General features: G+C 35.7%; 1 protein-coding gene across 2 annotated transcripts in view; it reads left to right on the forward strand.

The window, feature by feature from the left end:
* TTC13 (tetratricopeptide repeat domain 13) overlaps window positions 1–16,952 on the forward strand; it is a 44,037-nt gene that overhangs the window by 1,852 nt on the left and 25,233 nt on the right. For both annotated transcript variants that reach the window (XM_075495853.1, XM_075495851.1), the window contains exons 2-9: window positions 2,018–2,112; window positions 5,043–5,118; window positions 7,964–8,034; window positions 10,274–10,339; window positions 11,822–11,914; window positions 13,047–13,163; window positions 13,934–14,044; window positions 16,518–16,600. In XM_075495853.1, coding sequence (XP_075351968.1) covers window positions 2,018–2,112; window positions 5,043–5,118; window positions 7,964–8,034; window positions 10,274–10,339; window positions 11,822–11,914; window positions 13,047–13,163; window positions 13,934–14,044; window positions 16,518–16,600 — 712 coding nt within the window. The remainder of the gene's footprint in view (window positions 1–2,017; window positions 2,113–5,042; window positions 5,119–7,963; window positions 8,035–10,273; window positions 10,340–11,821; window positions 11,915–13,046; window positions 13,164–13,933; window positions 14,045–16,517; window positions 16,601–16,952) is intronic.

Here is a 16,952-nt window from a genome sequence, read left to right on the forward strand (position 1 = left end):
AAGAGACCACTGTAATTGGGATTGATATAAGGAATTCTGCTTAAATCATCAGGTACTTCAGGTACTTTGCATACACTGATAATAAGATAGCCCTTAGTTACAGAACAGCATACTTACCCTGAAATAGCTGTATAGCAGTTTATTCCTTGCTATTTAAATCCTGTGGCTAAATAAATTGCCAGCTGAAAAATTCCCTTAGGCTCTCTTTGTTTTAGTACAACTTTCCTAGAAGCTGAGAATTTTTTTATATTAAATAGTTTCTCTTGTAGCCTACTACAAGGTCCAGGGTAATTTCTCTGGTTGGTGTTTCTACTTTTTCATAAAGTTGTTAATGCGACAGTGTGGTACAGGTTTGACTGTATCTAACTTGCAGACAAAGGCAGATCCATTCTTCCTGATGAGTAAACCAGTTTGCTGCCCCAAGAATTGCAAGATTTGAAGGCTTCTTTTCCCCCTATAGCTTGTAACAGATAGGCTTTTCTTATTCCCTGCCACCTTATTAAAAAGTTCCTTCACTAAATTCTTGCTGTTATGCAGAAAATTATTCGGTGGTAGGCTGTAGCTGCACCTCTTTGTTTTGGTTTGTGAAGCAAAAATTGCTCAGTGAGTCCACAGCAATGGCTCTTAACTGTCACTGACTTACAAGCACCGACAGAACAAGTAATGTGTTAATAATGCTGCCATAGCACAAGAGGGTTTGGCCAATGTGAATAACAAAGGGCAGTGTTGAAACCTCTTACTGGCAACACTTTTTCTGGAAACTATGGGTAGTGAGCCACTGTTCTTACAGGACTTTCTGACTTTAAACTTTGACCTTCTGCTTTTCGCCACTTTTGCTTCTGTTGTAAAAATTCTCCCACCAGTTATCGTTTATGGCTCAACTTAGTTCCAAGTTTCTATTTACAGGGAATGATTTTAGATGCTGTTTTGACTTCTCTTTATAAGAAGACTGTTTCTTTTTATCTTTTAGCCCTGTACTTGTGAGAAACGGGGAGTTAACTAACTGCAACCCTTATGTAATCAAAATGTAAGAATAGTGCTGCCTGTAAAAGTGAATTAGAAACACACACTGCCCCCCAGCCTTTCAAACTTTGTATCAAGCTTACATTTACAAACATTAGGGGAGATGATAAAATTTGGTATTTGTGACATGGAATCAAATAGATAATACTGTTTATTTGTTTTTTCTTGTTTACTCTTGAAATATTTCAAGTTAGTAGAAGCTTTAAGATCTGAAGATTTGAAAGCTAACAATTCTGTTGGGATAGCAGTTAAAGCACCAAGTAGGTGAAGCAGTGACTTCTACAATGTATCAATCTGGGGGGTTTTGTTGATTATTGCTGTAACTGGTTTATTTGTTTCCTTTGTTAAACTTTTTCTCTGCTATGCCAACAAGCTGTGTTTGACTTTTCATAGACTTGAATCAGGCTTATACTTTTTGTAATGGCTCTCTTAGTAATGTACCTGTGAGGACCTTTGTATATGTTCAGTCAATTATGGTTTACTATTCTGTCTGCTTTTAACAGTCTTTATACCTCTGTTTCCTGGACTTCCAGCAGCAACTCTTTCTCTACCTCTGCATGGTCCATTCCATTTATTTTCCTCTCTGGGGTTGGAACGATGATTTTGTCTTTAATTTCTTGGGCCAGTGAACAGAATCATAATGCCAAATGGGGACATGTCTACCCCAAACTTTTCTTATTTGCTTCCAGCTTCTTCCCTTTTTATCCCCCTCCCCTTTTTTAGCACCTTTGTTTTTATTTTTTTCGTGTCTTTTTAGCTAAAAGGATAAGCAGAAGTAGTGATAAAACATTATATAAAAGCAGTCATGTCAACTGTTGCTTCCCTGGCTGTGTGGATGTAGTGCTGTGTGCAGAAAGCACTTCATGAAGTTCTGCCCTGTGGAGTGCCCAATGGGGATGCTGTTCAGATGAACATGAGGAAATGTGAGATGTGATAATAGAACATTCATGTAACTCTTCAAGTTCCTAAAGGTATTTTCTCTCTTTTCCCCCAGATTCATCATTTTTGCACTTCCATGAATCGGATTGTGACATAGGAGGGTCTTCATCTTGTGAATCTGTGCTTTCTCTGAACACAGAAAAAATTCTGGTATGCTATCAAGAATATAATGTACAAACCAATTTTTAATAGATTGTTGAAGTCGTGGATCACTTTAGCTGCATAACCAGTTAGAACAAAGTTCAGGCAAATAACTACAAATAGGATCTATTAATCAGTAGGCATAGGTCCCTAAAAGGCTTAAGTATGAATGAACTCAAGTTGCTCATGAAAATGTGATTCTGTAGCACTCCATCATGAGTCTCTAGGGCTGTCAGCAGTTTCAACTAAGTGAAGCTGATGTTTCCACTAAAGGCTAACCTTCACCTGGATTAGTCTTCCAATTATTTTTTTATTTTTAGGGGTGCAGAGGCTATGGATGAAAAAGGGAAAGGTGCATTAGTTTTTACCCAGATTAACTACCTGAGGAGGTTTACCACAAAATGCTTGTAAGAGTAGGAGTGATAACTTGCAATTGCTACAGAACTGACATTGTGCACAGATGATGGAGTTAGAGGCTTCAGACCATATTTCACTAAATGTAATACAGATGTGGTATGTGGAGAATATTCTAACAAAAGAAGAGTATCTCTTGGTAGAGAGACTTCAAGAGGATTGTTTTGGAATTTGGGTTTTCTTCCAACACTACTGTTAACCTATTGGTCTTGAACAAATATAATCTTCAGTCTACATCAGAACACAGTTTTGATGTTACTTCTCCAGTCCAGTAGAGTCACAGATATTGAAAATCTTCAAATAATTCCCATGTGAATATACAAAGAAGCCTTGGCAAATCTGTAGAAATTATTGGCTGTGGGGGAGTGAGGAAACAATATTCTAATTTGAAACAACTTCTCCAAAGGTGGCATTTGGAAATAAAACTACTCTACTGCAAATCCACCAAGCCAATTATTTAACTTGAATATTCTCCTTAGACGTTACTTCATCAGATACTGGTCAGATCTTCTGTCTAGTCTAGTCTAGCAGTACCAGCAATTCTTTCTAAGGCAGTGAAATATATATCAGTTTGTTAGAAATTTCCCTGTTTCAAAAAAAAAAATTGTTTTGAAGAGCGTGACAATTCAACCTATCGGGAGCTGGTGCTGTGATGAAAATTTTCCTCTCATTTCTTGAAGGCAGAATGACTTGCAATTTTTGCATGTAGAGCTGCAGGATATCTAACCTATAACTGGATTCAGAATTTGTTGAAGTATGAATTCCCTTCCTCCCCCACCCCAAGAACCAAACACTATTCTGTTATTCTATGATAAAAAAACAGGCAAGGTATATGAGGGCAGGGGAAACTGTGTGGTACTTCTCTTGCTGAGTGTCACGTGCAGCTCTAATTCATAGGATATTAATGTAATGCCGGATTCTTTTGGTTGTAGCTTATTTTCCAATACCCAGCATGGAATCTTGCTATATCTTATCTTTTGTCTGCAGACAAAGAAGTGTAGGCATTTTTTGTAAATCCACCAAGGAAGAGGTTGTACTTTGGTAAAAATGATTTTTTTCTAATGTTAAGACAATTATAGAAGAATAATGTTTTGCAGAGTTAAATATTGAAGATCACTTTCTGAAGCAGGTTTTCTGGAAATTACCTGAAGGGCATTGATGATATAAAAAGGTTGTGTTTGTAGGTGTGTGATTGGTAAATATATATGGTCTGCAATGTAGATTTAGCTTTCTAATTGGTATACCTGTTGAACCTGCTCATTCTTGTACTGTTTTTTAATGACTTTTTTTCTGTGAGGAAAAGAACTTTTCCATTCTGTTACTGTAGGTGCAGCAGTAGGTGGAGTAATAATTCTCAGAACGTTATAGTGTAATGCACAGCTCATACATGATCTCTAATTTCAGTAAAAACAAGGTTTGTAAAACCCGATTTGCTTATTGTTCATACCCTCCAAAATACTCAAGTTTTTAGAGCAGACCAAACTTTCTTCTCATTACTCGGATGAACAGGGCAGAAATGGGATTTGGCCAGTTACTTTTGCGCTTTGACACAGCATTGGAATGTCTGTGTAATGGACAGAAGTAACTAGGCTACTTTTGATTGAACAAGCCAAAAAGAGTGGGAGGGACGAGGACAAAGTGCAGTCCTCTCAGTAGAGGAAATGATGAGTTAAATATGTTCTCTGAAGTTAAAGATGTACATATGTGCTGTTTAGCTGAAGCAAAAGAATAGAACTGAGCAGAGAGAGAAAAAGTTATTTTTTCCCCTTCTTGCTTCCTAAAACAGTTTGGAAGGCCTATTAATTAAATAAGCATAATGTATTTTTCTAACATAAACTGCTCTGGTAGGCTTACAGCTGTCTATGGAAAATACTTGTGAAAATGAACAGAGTATTTCTGTATTTCTGAGGGGTTGTTTTTGGCAGTATTGGTTTCTGTAGGCGCATTATTTGGGCAACAGAAATCTTAGATGAGACTACAAATGGCTGAACAGTCTGTAACTGATAGAAAGTTATTGTTAAAAGGACAGCCTTTTTACTTTAGTATGGCACTATTAAGTTAAACTTGTCTTTATTGCTGGAGGGATACTCTTCTCAGTGTTTCATTTTCAGTGTTTTACTCTTCTGCAGTACCCTTCCCTTTTCAGGAGACAAAGGAATAATTAATGGGGTAAAGAGTATAAACTTTCCTATGAAGTAGCACGTGTCTTAGAAAGACTTCCAAAACTTCATGCTGAGCAGATGTAATATAGAAACATCAGCCACTGGTAAAATGCTGACAATGTCCTTTCCTCAGCAAGGTTTGGTTAGCCTTATGTTATAGAGGATAACAGCAGCATCTGGCTGAAGAGCAGTTTTTCTCCCTGTGGAAGACTAGGAATGAATTTGTTTTCAGTTACCTTAAAGCAATCACATTAGTCTTAACTTTTTGATTTAAGGTATTCTCTTAAGGATTTAAGACACGGGTTTTCCATTAAATTCTTTACTGTTGTTTGCTGAACACTTAAAAAATGTGATGTTTTACAGAGTCAAGCGAAGTTACTTGCAGAGCAAAAACGATTTCCATTTGCTACTGATAATGACAACACAAATGAAGAATTGGGTAAGATGCCTTATATAAGGTTTGTGCAGGTGAATTATGTGCTAATTATTAGCACTGAATGTTTTGAGACTAAACTGATGATCCCTTAGTGATGCATTAATTTTAAAGTGATCCTAATAAGCCTGAAAATACAATGAGTTTTCTCTGATCATACAAAGAAAATATGTATGTATCTTCCTAAAAATCTTTTCTGCTTTGCTCACTAGAATTCTTCACCACGTCTGCTTAAGCAGGTGTTCAAAAAGCATTTTGATTAAATCCTGTTAAACAGTCTCAGCTACTTCCTACTTCCATTTTTCTGTCATTATTGATGACTAAAACTGTTCAAACATCCAGAAAATTTTACTGATGGAATATACTTTCTATCAGGCATAGATCTTTGATCTGTCTTCCCCTCTCCACACACTCTTCCCATCAATGCTTATAGGCAGCAGGAAGACTTTCTGAATTATGTCCTTATACAGGCTGCTACTTGATGTTTTTTCAAAGCACACTCAGCGCAGAAAATGGAGGCATTTCAAATAAAGCAACAGGAAATACTTTTCTCAAAGGACTTGAGGAAGGAGTTACTTGCACTGCTTCTCCAAACTGGTATCCTCTGTAGAAAGCAGAGGTATTATGAGGCAGCAAAGAGATTGTTGAGGAAGTATGACAAGGAAGGCAGCAGACTGTCTTTTATATAAGAGCAAAGGGAGACTTTATTCATAAGTTGTCTAACAAAATTAAAACAATTGAGTAGTTTTTTGTTGACATAACTTCTGCCTTCATGGATATATCCAGGAAAATTTGGGGGCTTAATCTTTTTTCATATTCCTAGCATACCTAACTATGTTCATAGGATCCTGCAGGGAATACCAAACTTCCATCCAGCAGAAAATATTTGATGCTTTTAGTATCTGCTCTGTAGACTTGGAAGACTGTGCCAGAAGGTCCCCATCCTCATGTCTGGCCTATAGGCTGGCACCTACCTACCCACTTTACTTCAAGTATGTCATGGTGTGAGGAGCCTTCTTGTTTGTGTGTGTTACTTTTAACTGTTCTGAGGAAAAGTAGTGTGAAATGTATGGGGCGTTCTGAAGCGATGTTGGTACCCAAATACTTAGGCTAATGGACCATTGTTAACCCTTAGATTTTTCATAATAAAGTACTTCTATTTTTGTAGTATTTAATTAAAGGTTAAAAGATTAATTGAAGAGATAAAACTTAAAAAGAAGCTGATACTGTATCAGCAACTAGCAGCCAATCACTTGCCATAGTTTTACAGACATAGTCTATGACCTCCTGTGTTTTGCCAAGTCTTGGATAAACAAAATAATCTCATTATCAGCAAGACAATGAGTCTTCATTATCTTGCTTCCTCCAGTTTTTTCCTTTATACTGGCATGGCTGAGTTGATTTTATTTTATGTGCCAACTGTTCTGTGTTCTGGGATTGGAACTGTAAAGATGATACTAAGAACCGTGTAGTCTTGGAGGAGAATGAAATGAGGAAAATTCAAGAGCTCTTCAACCTGTCCTTCACTCTGCCAGTTTTCTTTCCTTTTTTGGCAATGCTATGTATCTGTACCAAGTAAAGCTTTTTATGTATTGAGGAAAAAGTTTATATTGCACACAAATACTTCCTTCTGCATAATAGAAATGCTCCAAAAAATGAGGCAAGCTCTGGATTAAATGCATTTCTTATTTCTCTTTCATTCAACTTTTTTCCTCCTTTAACGAGCAGTGCTTAGCAACACTGCCAAAACAATGTGGCTCTGCCTGCATGAAAGATAAGTATCTGTGTCCTGTTAAAAATACCTTTGTTCTAACTGGCTTATTTGTCTCTTCTCTTATTGGTCTCATGTTTGAGTAAATAATTAAGCTGATAGGTGCCTCTTCCATTCCGTTTGGATGACTGCTAAAACTCTTTAGAAGTATGGGGAAAGGTGAATTCCTGCTCTTAGTTCTGCTGTCAGCCATTCGTGTGAACTGCCTGGGGAAAAGTTGTACTTCAACTTCCATTGCTCTGGTCTGCAAGATACTTGGTTTTTGTGGGCAGTGTAGACAGAGCTTAGTCCAGAGTTAAGAACTGAGAGAGATTCAAATGTGTGAAATGAAACAATCTTGAGAGATTCAGCTGTCAGAACTGAACTTCAGTCATGCAAGCCACAACCACAGCTTGTGACTTGACTGTATTTTTATATCTTGTGGAGATTACAGGAACATGTTTCTAAAACAGTGGTCTGTTTCTTTTTTAAACACTTGACTTCTACTCCAAAGCGAGGATATATACAAGAACTTTAAAGCTTTTCATAGTTTTAACATGGGTAAAGATTCTGTAGTTTTTCAATCTCATTTTTATAAATAATGGAATCACTGTAGTTGAGGTTTTTCTAGATAATTCAAATGAAGGAAAAACTTACTGAGCTAGTAAAGTTTAGCAAAATGTGTACAAACAAGTACAATCAGATGTTCTCTAATAGAATTATCAAAAAAAAGTTAGCCAGTGTTAGCCAGGCTCACTTATAATTGAGAAAGCAGCTAGGGCTACTAAATGGGGTCATGGTACCTTTCCTGGTCCTAAATACTTTAGAAGCAAACATGGACCCTTTCCTGAACAACTTGTAAAAGCAGAGAAAAAACCCCAAACAAACCACAAACCCCAAAACCAATTCTGATGAGCACAGCATTAAAGAATGCTAGGTAATGGTTGAGGGAAGTCATTTGAGTGGCAGCTCAGAAATCATTTGACTACTTAAATTTTCAGTGCAGTGTAGGAACTTATATTAAATACAAGCAAATTGTAAAATGTATTTTAAAATATCAGATTTTTTGCTGTTTTATTTACATTTTTAATTTTTTGTTAGCAATTGCTTACGTGTTGATTGGCAACGGTTTGTATGATGAAGCCATACGACATTTTTCAACAATGCTGCAGGTAAGTTTTCTGTTTGGACCCCTAAAAAAATAATTTTATGAAATTATTCATTACAATGTATGGCTTTTACTAAAACAAAGAGTCAATTAAGGATTTTTAAAATGAGAGTAATTATTCTATTATTTGTTCATTTTTTTCCATCCAAACATAAGCATACTCTTAAAATCAGGTGATTCAGTACCTTGGTTATTTGGTGAGTACTTTTTATGCACTTTGACCAAAAAAAAAAAAGAAAGCATCTTCAGAAACCTGACCTGTGCAGATTTGAAGTTCCATTAATTGCCCTCTTAATGGGTAGGCTGAGATATTTTAATGTGGATTCTTTTGGGTGACAGTCAGCATGTTGCCAGTAACATCAGAAAAAAAGCTGACAGAGATCACTTATTGCTAGTGGCAAGTACTGCATTGCTTTCACAATGATAAGTGTTTTTGTATGCTGGGTTTATCCTTTTTCTTCAGTGGTAAGCATTTGATGAGTTTAATATATAAGTAAAATATAACTAATACTTCAGCATTTTTTTTTCTGACCAAAGTAAAGAATTCAGAATCTTCTTCTATGAAGTAGAAGGTAGCCACTTTTAAAACAAAACCAACCCCAACAGTTTAAAAGCTTCAACTAAAGCTGATTTCAAAATACTGTATTTTTATGGCTAAGAACCTGGGACTACCAGAAGCATGGACCTGTTTTTTGATCTAAACTGACTATAGTACATAAATGCAAGCTGAAAGTAGTACTTCAAAAACAAGCTTGTTTGGTTTTTTTTTTTTTTTAACTCAAATGCCATATGGCTCATACTTAAATTGAGTGAAAGCGTGGCAATCTAATGGAATTTTTCCAGGGAATTTATCAGACGACCAGAATGTGTTTTGTTGGTGTTTTTTTGTTGGTTTGTTTTAGGCGTTTAGTGATTTCTGTCTTTGATTTGTTTTTAATGTGAGGAATTTTTTTTTTTAACCCTAGTGAGAAATCCCACTTCAAAACCCACCAAATTTATATACTGTTTCCTGCCTTCTCTTTATTAAGAAGGAAACTTAATATAAGTGAAGATAAGCAAGATACAGTGACTGTAGAAAGATACTGTGAGAAGTGTGTATATAGTAGAGTAGCTTTGCAATGCACACATGTCAGTTGAAATGAATATCATGCTTATCATATGCCTGAAAGGCTGTAAAGTGGTTATTGTTCAGTCTTCCATAAGGCAATTTTAAATACATATGAAGTGAGTATTAAAACATTTAACAGAACAAAACAACCTTGCTTAGCTGGTGTATTATAAGCAGGGAGGTTACCTGAAGTTGATGTTGGCAAGTGTACAATTGGAATCGGCTCAAGTCTGGCACTCTGCCAGCATTGGTGTGCCATGTATCTGTTGTTTTGTCAATGAAAGAATTTGTTTCTTGGCAGTTGTCCCAGGTAAATGAGACCAGGCCTATGCTACAAACTTTTGTAGCACAGCTGTGTTAGTTGCACGTGTGAAAGCGGTGTGATTCCTGACTGGTTTTCAGGGAAGCTGACTGCATAGGCATTGTTGTGCCAAGAAAACCAGTTTTGCTGTTGTAGTGCTTCAAATTTGGATGGAAACCATGGCTGGAGTGAGTAACACTGAACAAAAAGTAGATTCACTATGTAAGATGCATCCCTAGTTGGTGCCTGAGTTGGAAAGCTGGGGACTTAAATCTAACCCAAGGAAGGTTTGTTTGAATTTCGCAGAACTATTTTGGCAGAATACCTCTAGTCTTAGTTGCTGACTGAATGCAAATTTCATCAGGATGTCACAATTTCCTGCTTCCTAATTTTAAATCTTAAATTTAAATTTATTAATAAAATGGGCTTTGAGTGGCTGAATTGTATTTGTTTTTTATCACTTCAGTGACATTAGACGAAAGTTGTTATAGAATTACCAATAACGTTACAATTAAGTTTGGACAACAGACTGTACTAATGTGTACATAGCTTCTGATAGGTGGTTACTGACACTATAATGCACTCTGTTTAGCTCATTTTCAGGCACATACTCCAGAACAATTCCAGTAAATTGCATCGGAAGTTGTGAGCATATGGAAGTATGGACTATAATACAATCAGTTTCTTTGCCTGACAACTGTGATTGTTCATTGCTTACTACTTAAGATCAGAAATAATTAAATACATATTGAAGAAAGATACCTTTTTTAAAAAAAAACAAACATACCAAAAAATCCCACAACTGATTATCGTATTCATTTTTAACCTTAACAGGAAGAACCAGAGCTGGTTAGTGCAATTTACGGACGAGGGATAGCATATGGAAAAAAAGGACTACATGTGAGTAGATAATTATTTAAATTAACATGTGACTGAATTATTTGAATCCAAACTATAAGGAGGCCTGTAACAGGAGGAGCTAGACTGATTAGAACTTGATAGATACATCCCAAAGTCTTTGTGCTGTCCTTCTATAATGATGTGTCCATCCGTTGGTAGGTGCTCCATAACATAGAGGGATTTAGTGGATCATGCTGCTCAAGCCATGGCTATGTTTGCTTTCTGGGACTGTGGAAGTAAAGCAGCATGAAGCAAGGGCGCTAAAGGAGAATATAGGCACAATTGTGAGTGGTGGATAGTAAGGCTGGGAGCCACAGCCACTTGAAAGAGTTATCTAATAAGATAACAGGCAGTATCTTGCCTCTGAGAGGCAGGTTTATGAAGTCCCACTGAATTTGTGTCCACATCTAGTCTGTATTTGGAAACGAAAAAGTCTTTTATTGCAACTTGGAAACATTGTCAACTCTTGCAATCCAGTAGGCTTTATATTGCTTCTTGATTGCCTACGCCTCTTGATACGTATACCACCTTGAAGATGTTCCAAAAAATTCACAGTTAAATTACTTACAGTTATAGCTGACTGCTCAAACAATTTCCTGAGCAAAAATAAGTTTAAAAGTAAACTATGGTCCTTGAGTTTGTGTGCTGCTGAATCATGATTGAATGGTTGCTGAAAGAAAGAATAGTTGAATAACTCCTTGAAAATTTCCTTTGTGCAGAATATTTAATTCTTTGGTGGTGCTGACAGGAGCTTGAAGTCCCTAATATTTGCATGTTTTTAACATCATCATGAGTTTGTTTTCTCAGTTCGGCTAGATGTTGAGACAGCTTCACTTCATAAAAGTTTCTGTGAGCGACACTTTAAAGACACAGAGATGATGTTAAGCACATGCAAAATCTCTTTGCCTTGAAAAAGGAGAAAAAAAGATCAATGAAATCTAATACAGAACTTGCTATATAACCAGTTTGGATTTCTTTTCCCAATTAAGTAACTGCTTCCGTCCTACTAAGGACAATATCAAAATTTAGATAGGCAAGATGCTGATGGCATCAACCCATTCACCAGTACTACTTGGATTAAGTTGCAGACAGTACTGGTGAAAACACTGATGGGTGAGAGTATGCATGTGTGTTGGAGTTCAGGTGAGAGCTTGAGCCAGCTTTGCTGCCAAGAAAGGTACCTATGGAGCTGTAAACCTAATGTTTATTCAGAGTTACATTAATAAATTATTAGAGGTACAGCACAAAGATGATGTGTACAAGTAAAGTTTATTTTTCTTGTTTATAGCAGATAGATGCGGGGTTTTTTTCAGCTATTTGTAGAATACTGCATCTTAATGTTATTAGCAAAGGTGTGAAGGGCTGTTGATGTAAACTGATATACTTTCAGAAACTTATCCAATCTAGTTGTCCTTCGGTCTTCAGAGTATGTTACTCTAAGTATGCACAGTTGTTTACCTTGTTTATTTTTCTCCTTTGCAGGATATGAAAAATGCTGAACTTGCTCTGTTTGAGCTCAGTAGGGTGATTAGTCTAGAACCAGATCATCCTGAAGTATTTGAACAGCGAGCAGAAGTGAGCATTTTTTGTGTCTCTTCAGATTTTTGGAGAAGTTGCAATTATACAGTGTTTTCAAGTATTTCTTCACTGATTTAATGACTAAACCTCTTATCTGTGTTTTTCTGTGAACATTCCTCCTTTCTTTTAAAATATACATAGTTGCTTTTAAACAGTGTAATTTGTGGAATGTTTATTTTAAAAATGAAACATGCACCATATGGAGTTACTTTAGCCAATAGAATAGCATATATTATGTCTAAGTGTTTAGTTTTTGACATACTATATAGCAAGATCATGTGGGCTTAGGTTTGTTTTTTTTAATATAATGAATCAAAATATCACTTGAACCTTACTGTTTGCACTTAGTGTCACCTTAGTAAATTTATTGCTAGGACTAGTTCGTAAAATGCCAAACTTGTAAAGAATGAGTTTTTAATCAAATTTTTTGGTTTTATGTTCGTGCGTGTAAGTTACATATCATTCAGATACACAGATATTTTTCAGTTTGAAAATCATGTTTTGTTTTGCCAATTAAATTACAGAAAATGGATTTCAAGAAGCAGCTTTGTAGGAAAATCAAAAGCATAAATATTTATTAAAGTCAGCATACTGTGTAATGATAACTGCCATAATATGAAATTGTAATTCGCAATTTTCATGTTTTTAATGATTTGTTAATACATTTGTTAATAATCTTGATCTAAAAATGTGAAAGGCATGCAAATAATTGGAAAGTAGACTACTTTCCATTGGAGGGAATATTTTGTCAAAATAAAAAGGTTTATGAGAGTACTTTAATTACCCTTTCAGTTGAATGTGTTGAAATAACTTGAAATAGAGTATTTTGCTTTGGCTGACTTGTTTTTATTTGGAATACTAGGTTTCTGCAAATGTTATTGGTGATGTTCCTGTACACTGATTTTTTTTTTTTTTTTTTTTTTTTGAGAATAAAAATTTCAGACTTTCAGACTTTCCCTTTGATAGGGGTTTAAAAGTGCTAAGAATTGGAATTTGTAGAACTTTACAGCCTGTTCTAGCAAATACAGTTACTCTGTTACAGCTGAACATGAAAAAGAATAATCTTATTTCTAAAACAAATCTATTCAGCCTGTTTGCTCTAAACTATGGTTTTGTTTTGTACTCCTAGATATTGTCCCCACTAGGACGAATCAGTGAAGCATTATCTGATCTCACCAAAGCTATTCAGCTACAACCATCAGCACGGCTCTACAGGCACAGAGGTACCCTTTACTTCATATCTGAGGTTAGTGGATTTTGGGGATTCTGTTTGGTTTTGGTTGTGTGGATGTTGTTGATTATTTTGTTGTTGTTTGTACCAGTTGTTAACTTTTGTTCAAGAACTTCTTTTCTATTTAAATTAAAAAACAAAACAACACAAAAGCCCTGATTTTCCTGTAGTTAACTTTCTGACAGTTCAGGGGTATTTCTTCAAGTATTTCATCTGCATATCTATTTAATGCAGAGAATCAGAGGGCATGAACCTTGCATGCACATCTCAGATTGTTTTGTGTGTTTGAGGAGACATGAATTTGACTTGATTTATAACCTACAGCTGCATTTAAGTAGTATTGTTAAATGACAGTCTAAAAAGGAAAACAGTTATGACCAAGGCAGTAACTGCCCTATATAGTTAAAAAACCCCACACCATACAACAAACAAACTCTACAACAATGCTTTAATGTAAAAAAAGTAACTTTATCTTCAAAGACTGTGTGAATACTAAATAGCTGATTTCCAACTTTATTCTTCTGATTTCACTCTGTTTGTTTCCAGCTATTTTTCCACTTACTTTACTGTATTTTATATAGCACTTGCCATAAAAGTTGGAAATGTATTGTGCATTCCTTATTCTTTGATATTCTGACTGGCAGTTGACAATCGTTGCTACTTAGCCCTGAGACTGACTTCGTATATTAAACAAAATTCTGTAGTTTACTTTTATGAAAATAAAAGTATGTATTCCTCTATTTGTATGGACTTTCCTCTGTTGTCTAAAATCTACTTTATCACAGGATTATGCAACAGCCCATGAAGATTTTCAGCAGTCATTGGAACTGAACAAAAATCAGCCTATAGCTATGCTTTATAAAGGCTTAACCTTTTTTCACAGAGGACTTTTGAAGGTAAATCTATGTTAAATAATAGTTCATGTAGAACAATATCCTCCATTTGAAGTTACTTCTTTAAAATAGTAGAAATATCATAGGTGTTGATATACAAATTTTCTCTCACATAAGGAAGACTTTTTAAGGCAAAAGAGCGCAAGCAAAATGAAAAGGTGCCATTGCTGTCTGTAATACTTCATGGTATGGCATGTAAATACTGCTGGTCTTGCTGTATCTTGGTAAATCAGTGATAACTGACATGTTTATGGAGTGGTGTTTGTATGGAAAGGTGTTTGTGTTTGGCATCTCTGCTAATATCTGTATGGTTGTATTCAAAATTTCTTTCCATGAAATGGAGACTCCCTAGGTTTTATGAAGGGGAAAGGGATGAAGAGGAAAATAATTTTAAAGTCTTCCTTGAATGAGCTGGAATGTAATCAAGGAAACTGCTGATAGAGCCCTGCATCTGTGCATGTGTATTTCAGTTATGTCGATTCTGAAATGCTCGTATCTAAATTGAGGGAACATAGTTGTTCCCTCAGATTCTAAAATCAGCAGGGAAGTAAGTTCTTCCCATGCTTTTTTTAATGTTTCACCATTTTCTGACTCAGAACTTCTCTGTTTTATGTGTAGTAAAATTGCACCTGTTTCTTGCTTGTAAAGTATTTAGAGATACTGCTGCAGTTTTTCTGAGGGGAGAGTAATTAGACAAGATGTCTAAAATCCTCAGTTTGAAAAGTGAGGAAGCAACTCTGATTCCTAAATTCCAACAGAGTGGAAGCTTTTTTTAACCTCTGCTAACAGTTTGGGATTCATTAAGAGTTGTATGAAGAAATGCTGACAGAACCTGGAGAGAACCCAGGACTTCCGAGTTTCAGCCCAGTATCTTTCATAGGCAACAACTGCATGTTTTTGTGTTTGGGGTTTTTTTTGTGGGGGATTTCTGTTTGTTTGGTTTTGTTTTCTTTTTTTAGCAAACAGAATAATTCTCCATTTTCCTAGTACCCAAGCTGGTATTTTTTTCCATGCTCAGTGAGTGTATGCTGTGAGAACTTCAGGCTGTCATTGAATTTACTGTCTGTATCTTATTGCAGTCAAATGAGTTGATTGCGAATAATAGTCTGATTGAATTTCTGATTTTTGGTGTAGGCAGCAGAGAGCCAAGAAAGTGATGGTGGAAATATAACTGACAAGGATAAATAATGTCTCAATTTGCAAAACAGAAGCAATTTTTTCCTCTTTCTGATATGCAGATCAACACATTTCTGTATCACCACCTCTTTCTCCCCCAGTTTCTTTTCTCAAAAGAAGTGTCTTCCCTCTCTAATACTGAAGTTCTGAGAGATTGCGACTGAGTGGCTTTTCATCCCCACGTATACCTTAGCTTCCAGTCAGGTTCAGACTGCCTCTTAAAGGAAGGCTATACTCATAATCTATTAGGTTTTACTAGGCTTGCTGAAAACTGAGATTTGGGGTGAGGGTGGCAGAATGTTCATTTTTGAGTGAAAAGAGATTGTTGCCTTTGGATTGTTGCTTTTGGGAATAATCTTGGGTTTAAAACTTATCTAGAGGACATGAGCCTATCAGTAATGGTAGGTGATTATCCTATATTTTTGTTCAGTAGATATTTTTGTGCATGTTGTAGTGCTCCGAATATATTTGATAGTTTTTCTGAATAATAATCTCTAAATTGACTGAAGATACTAATGATTCTTTCCTTACGGCATTTAATTTCTTGTACTATAGACTTCAAGATGCTTTTCAGGCATTCCTTCATAATATAAAGTAGTTGATTATTCCATCCTTAATTCTAAGACTCAGTACTGTGTTTGCCAATTTATATAGCCAGTCCAGTTAAAAAACCTGAGTTCTTAATCAAATCCTTTGAAGAGAAAGATTTGTTTGAATGTATGCATGTAATTATTTTTAGCTATTTTGTTTTTATTACATTGCACTCCTCACAGCAGCAGTACATGCTATTGCGTGAGGATGATCACTTACTCTGTAACCCGTCAAGAGAGTGTTTGCTAACTGTGCAACTAACACAGAATGCAATAACACAATGAAAGGCAGAGTAAAGATTTGAAGGAGTCTTTCGGACTGCAAGAATTAAGAGGTGTATTATGAATGAAGAAGGAAGACTGTAAGGAGAGACTGCTTTGCCTTAGGGACCAGACTGAGCTTTGAAAGGAAACTCTGAAGGGATTTAATCTCTGAATTCTATTAAAATGCTAAAAGAATCACTCATTCCCATAGCATATTAGACAAAGGAATTCCAGCTAAATCTGTCACTACCGTAAAGAATGTTGCAATATTTCATTTGTTATATAATGATTATTATGCTATAGATTTTGTAATAAATTCATGGCTTGTTTGTTCCTTCCAAAGATTGTGACAAATAACTGTAAATCCATGGCTAGTAACTACTAAGGATGCTAAAATTAAATGAATGCAGTAAGTGACAAATTTTTCTGTTGGTGTCTTTCTGTAGGAAGCCATTGAATCATTCAAAGAAGCTCTGAAGCAGAAAGCAGACTTCATAGATGCATATAAAAGTTTGGGACAAGCCTACAGGTAATTGCATTCAGAAATAGTTTTAAAGTCAGTTTTCTATCTGATTGTGATCTTTAAAATGCACTTTAAGTTTTACACGTTTGTTACAAAGCTGTGCAGAATCATATGTGTATTTCGTAGCTCCTACAGCCAGTATGGCTATGTCAGGATATGTTCAATATAAATAATTTCTAGGTTTGCTTTGTATTTTTAATTCAGTCTTGAGTAGCTCTTTGAGTCTCCCAGACTCAAAGGTTAGGTAAATGGCGGTTTTCAGTAAGATGTGTTTTAGGTATGCTAAATGATTTTTAAACAATGGAAATGGTTAATACAAACTGTTGGTTAATATGCTCATTAGTTGCCATCTGAGATT

Source organism: Mycteria americana, chromosome 3, assembly GCF_035582795.1.
Source record: "Mycteria americana isolate JAX WOST 10 ecotype Jacksonville Zoo and Gardens chromosome 3, USCA_MyAme_1.0, whole genome shotgun sequence".
NCBI classification, from domain to species: domain Eukaryota; kingdom Metazoa; phylum Chordata; class Aves; order Ciconiiformes; family Ciconiidae; genus Mycteria; species Mycteria americana.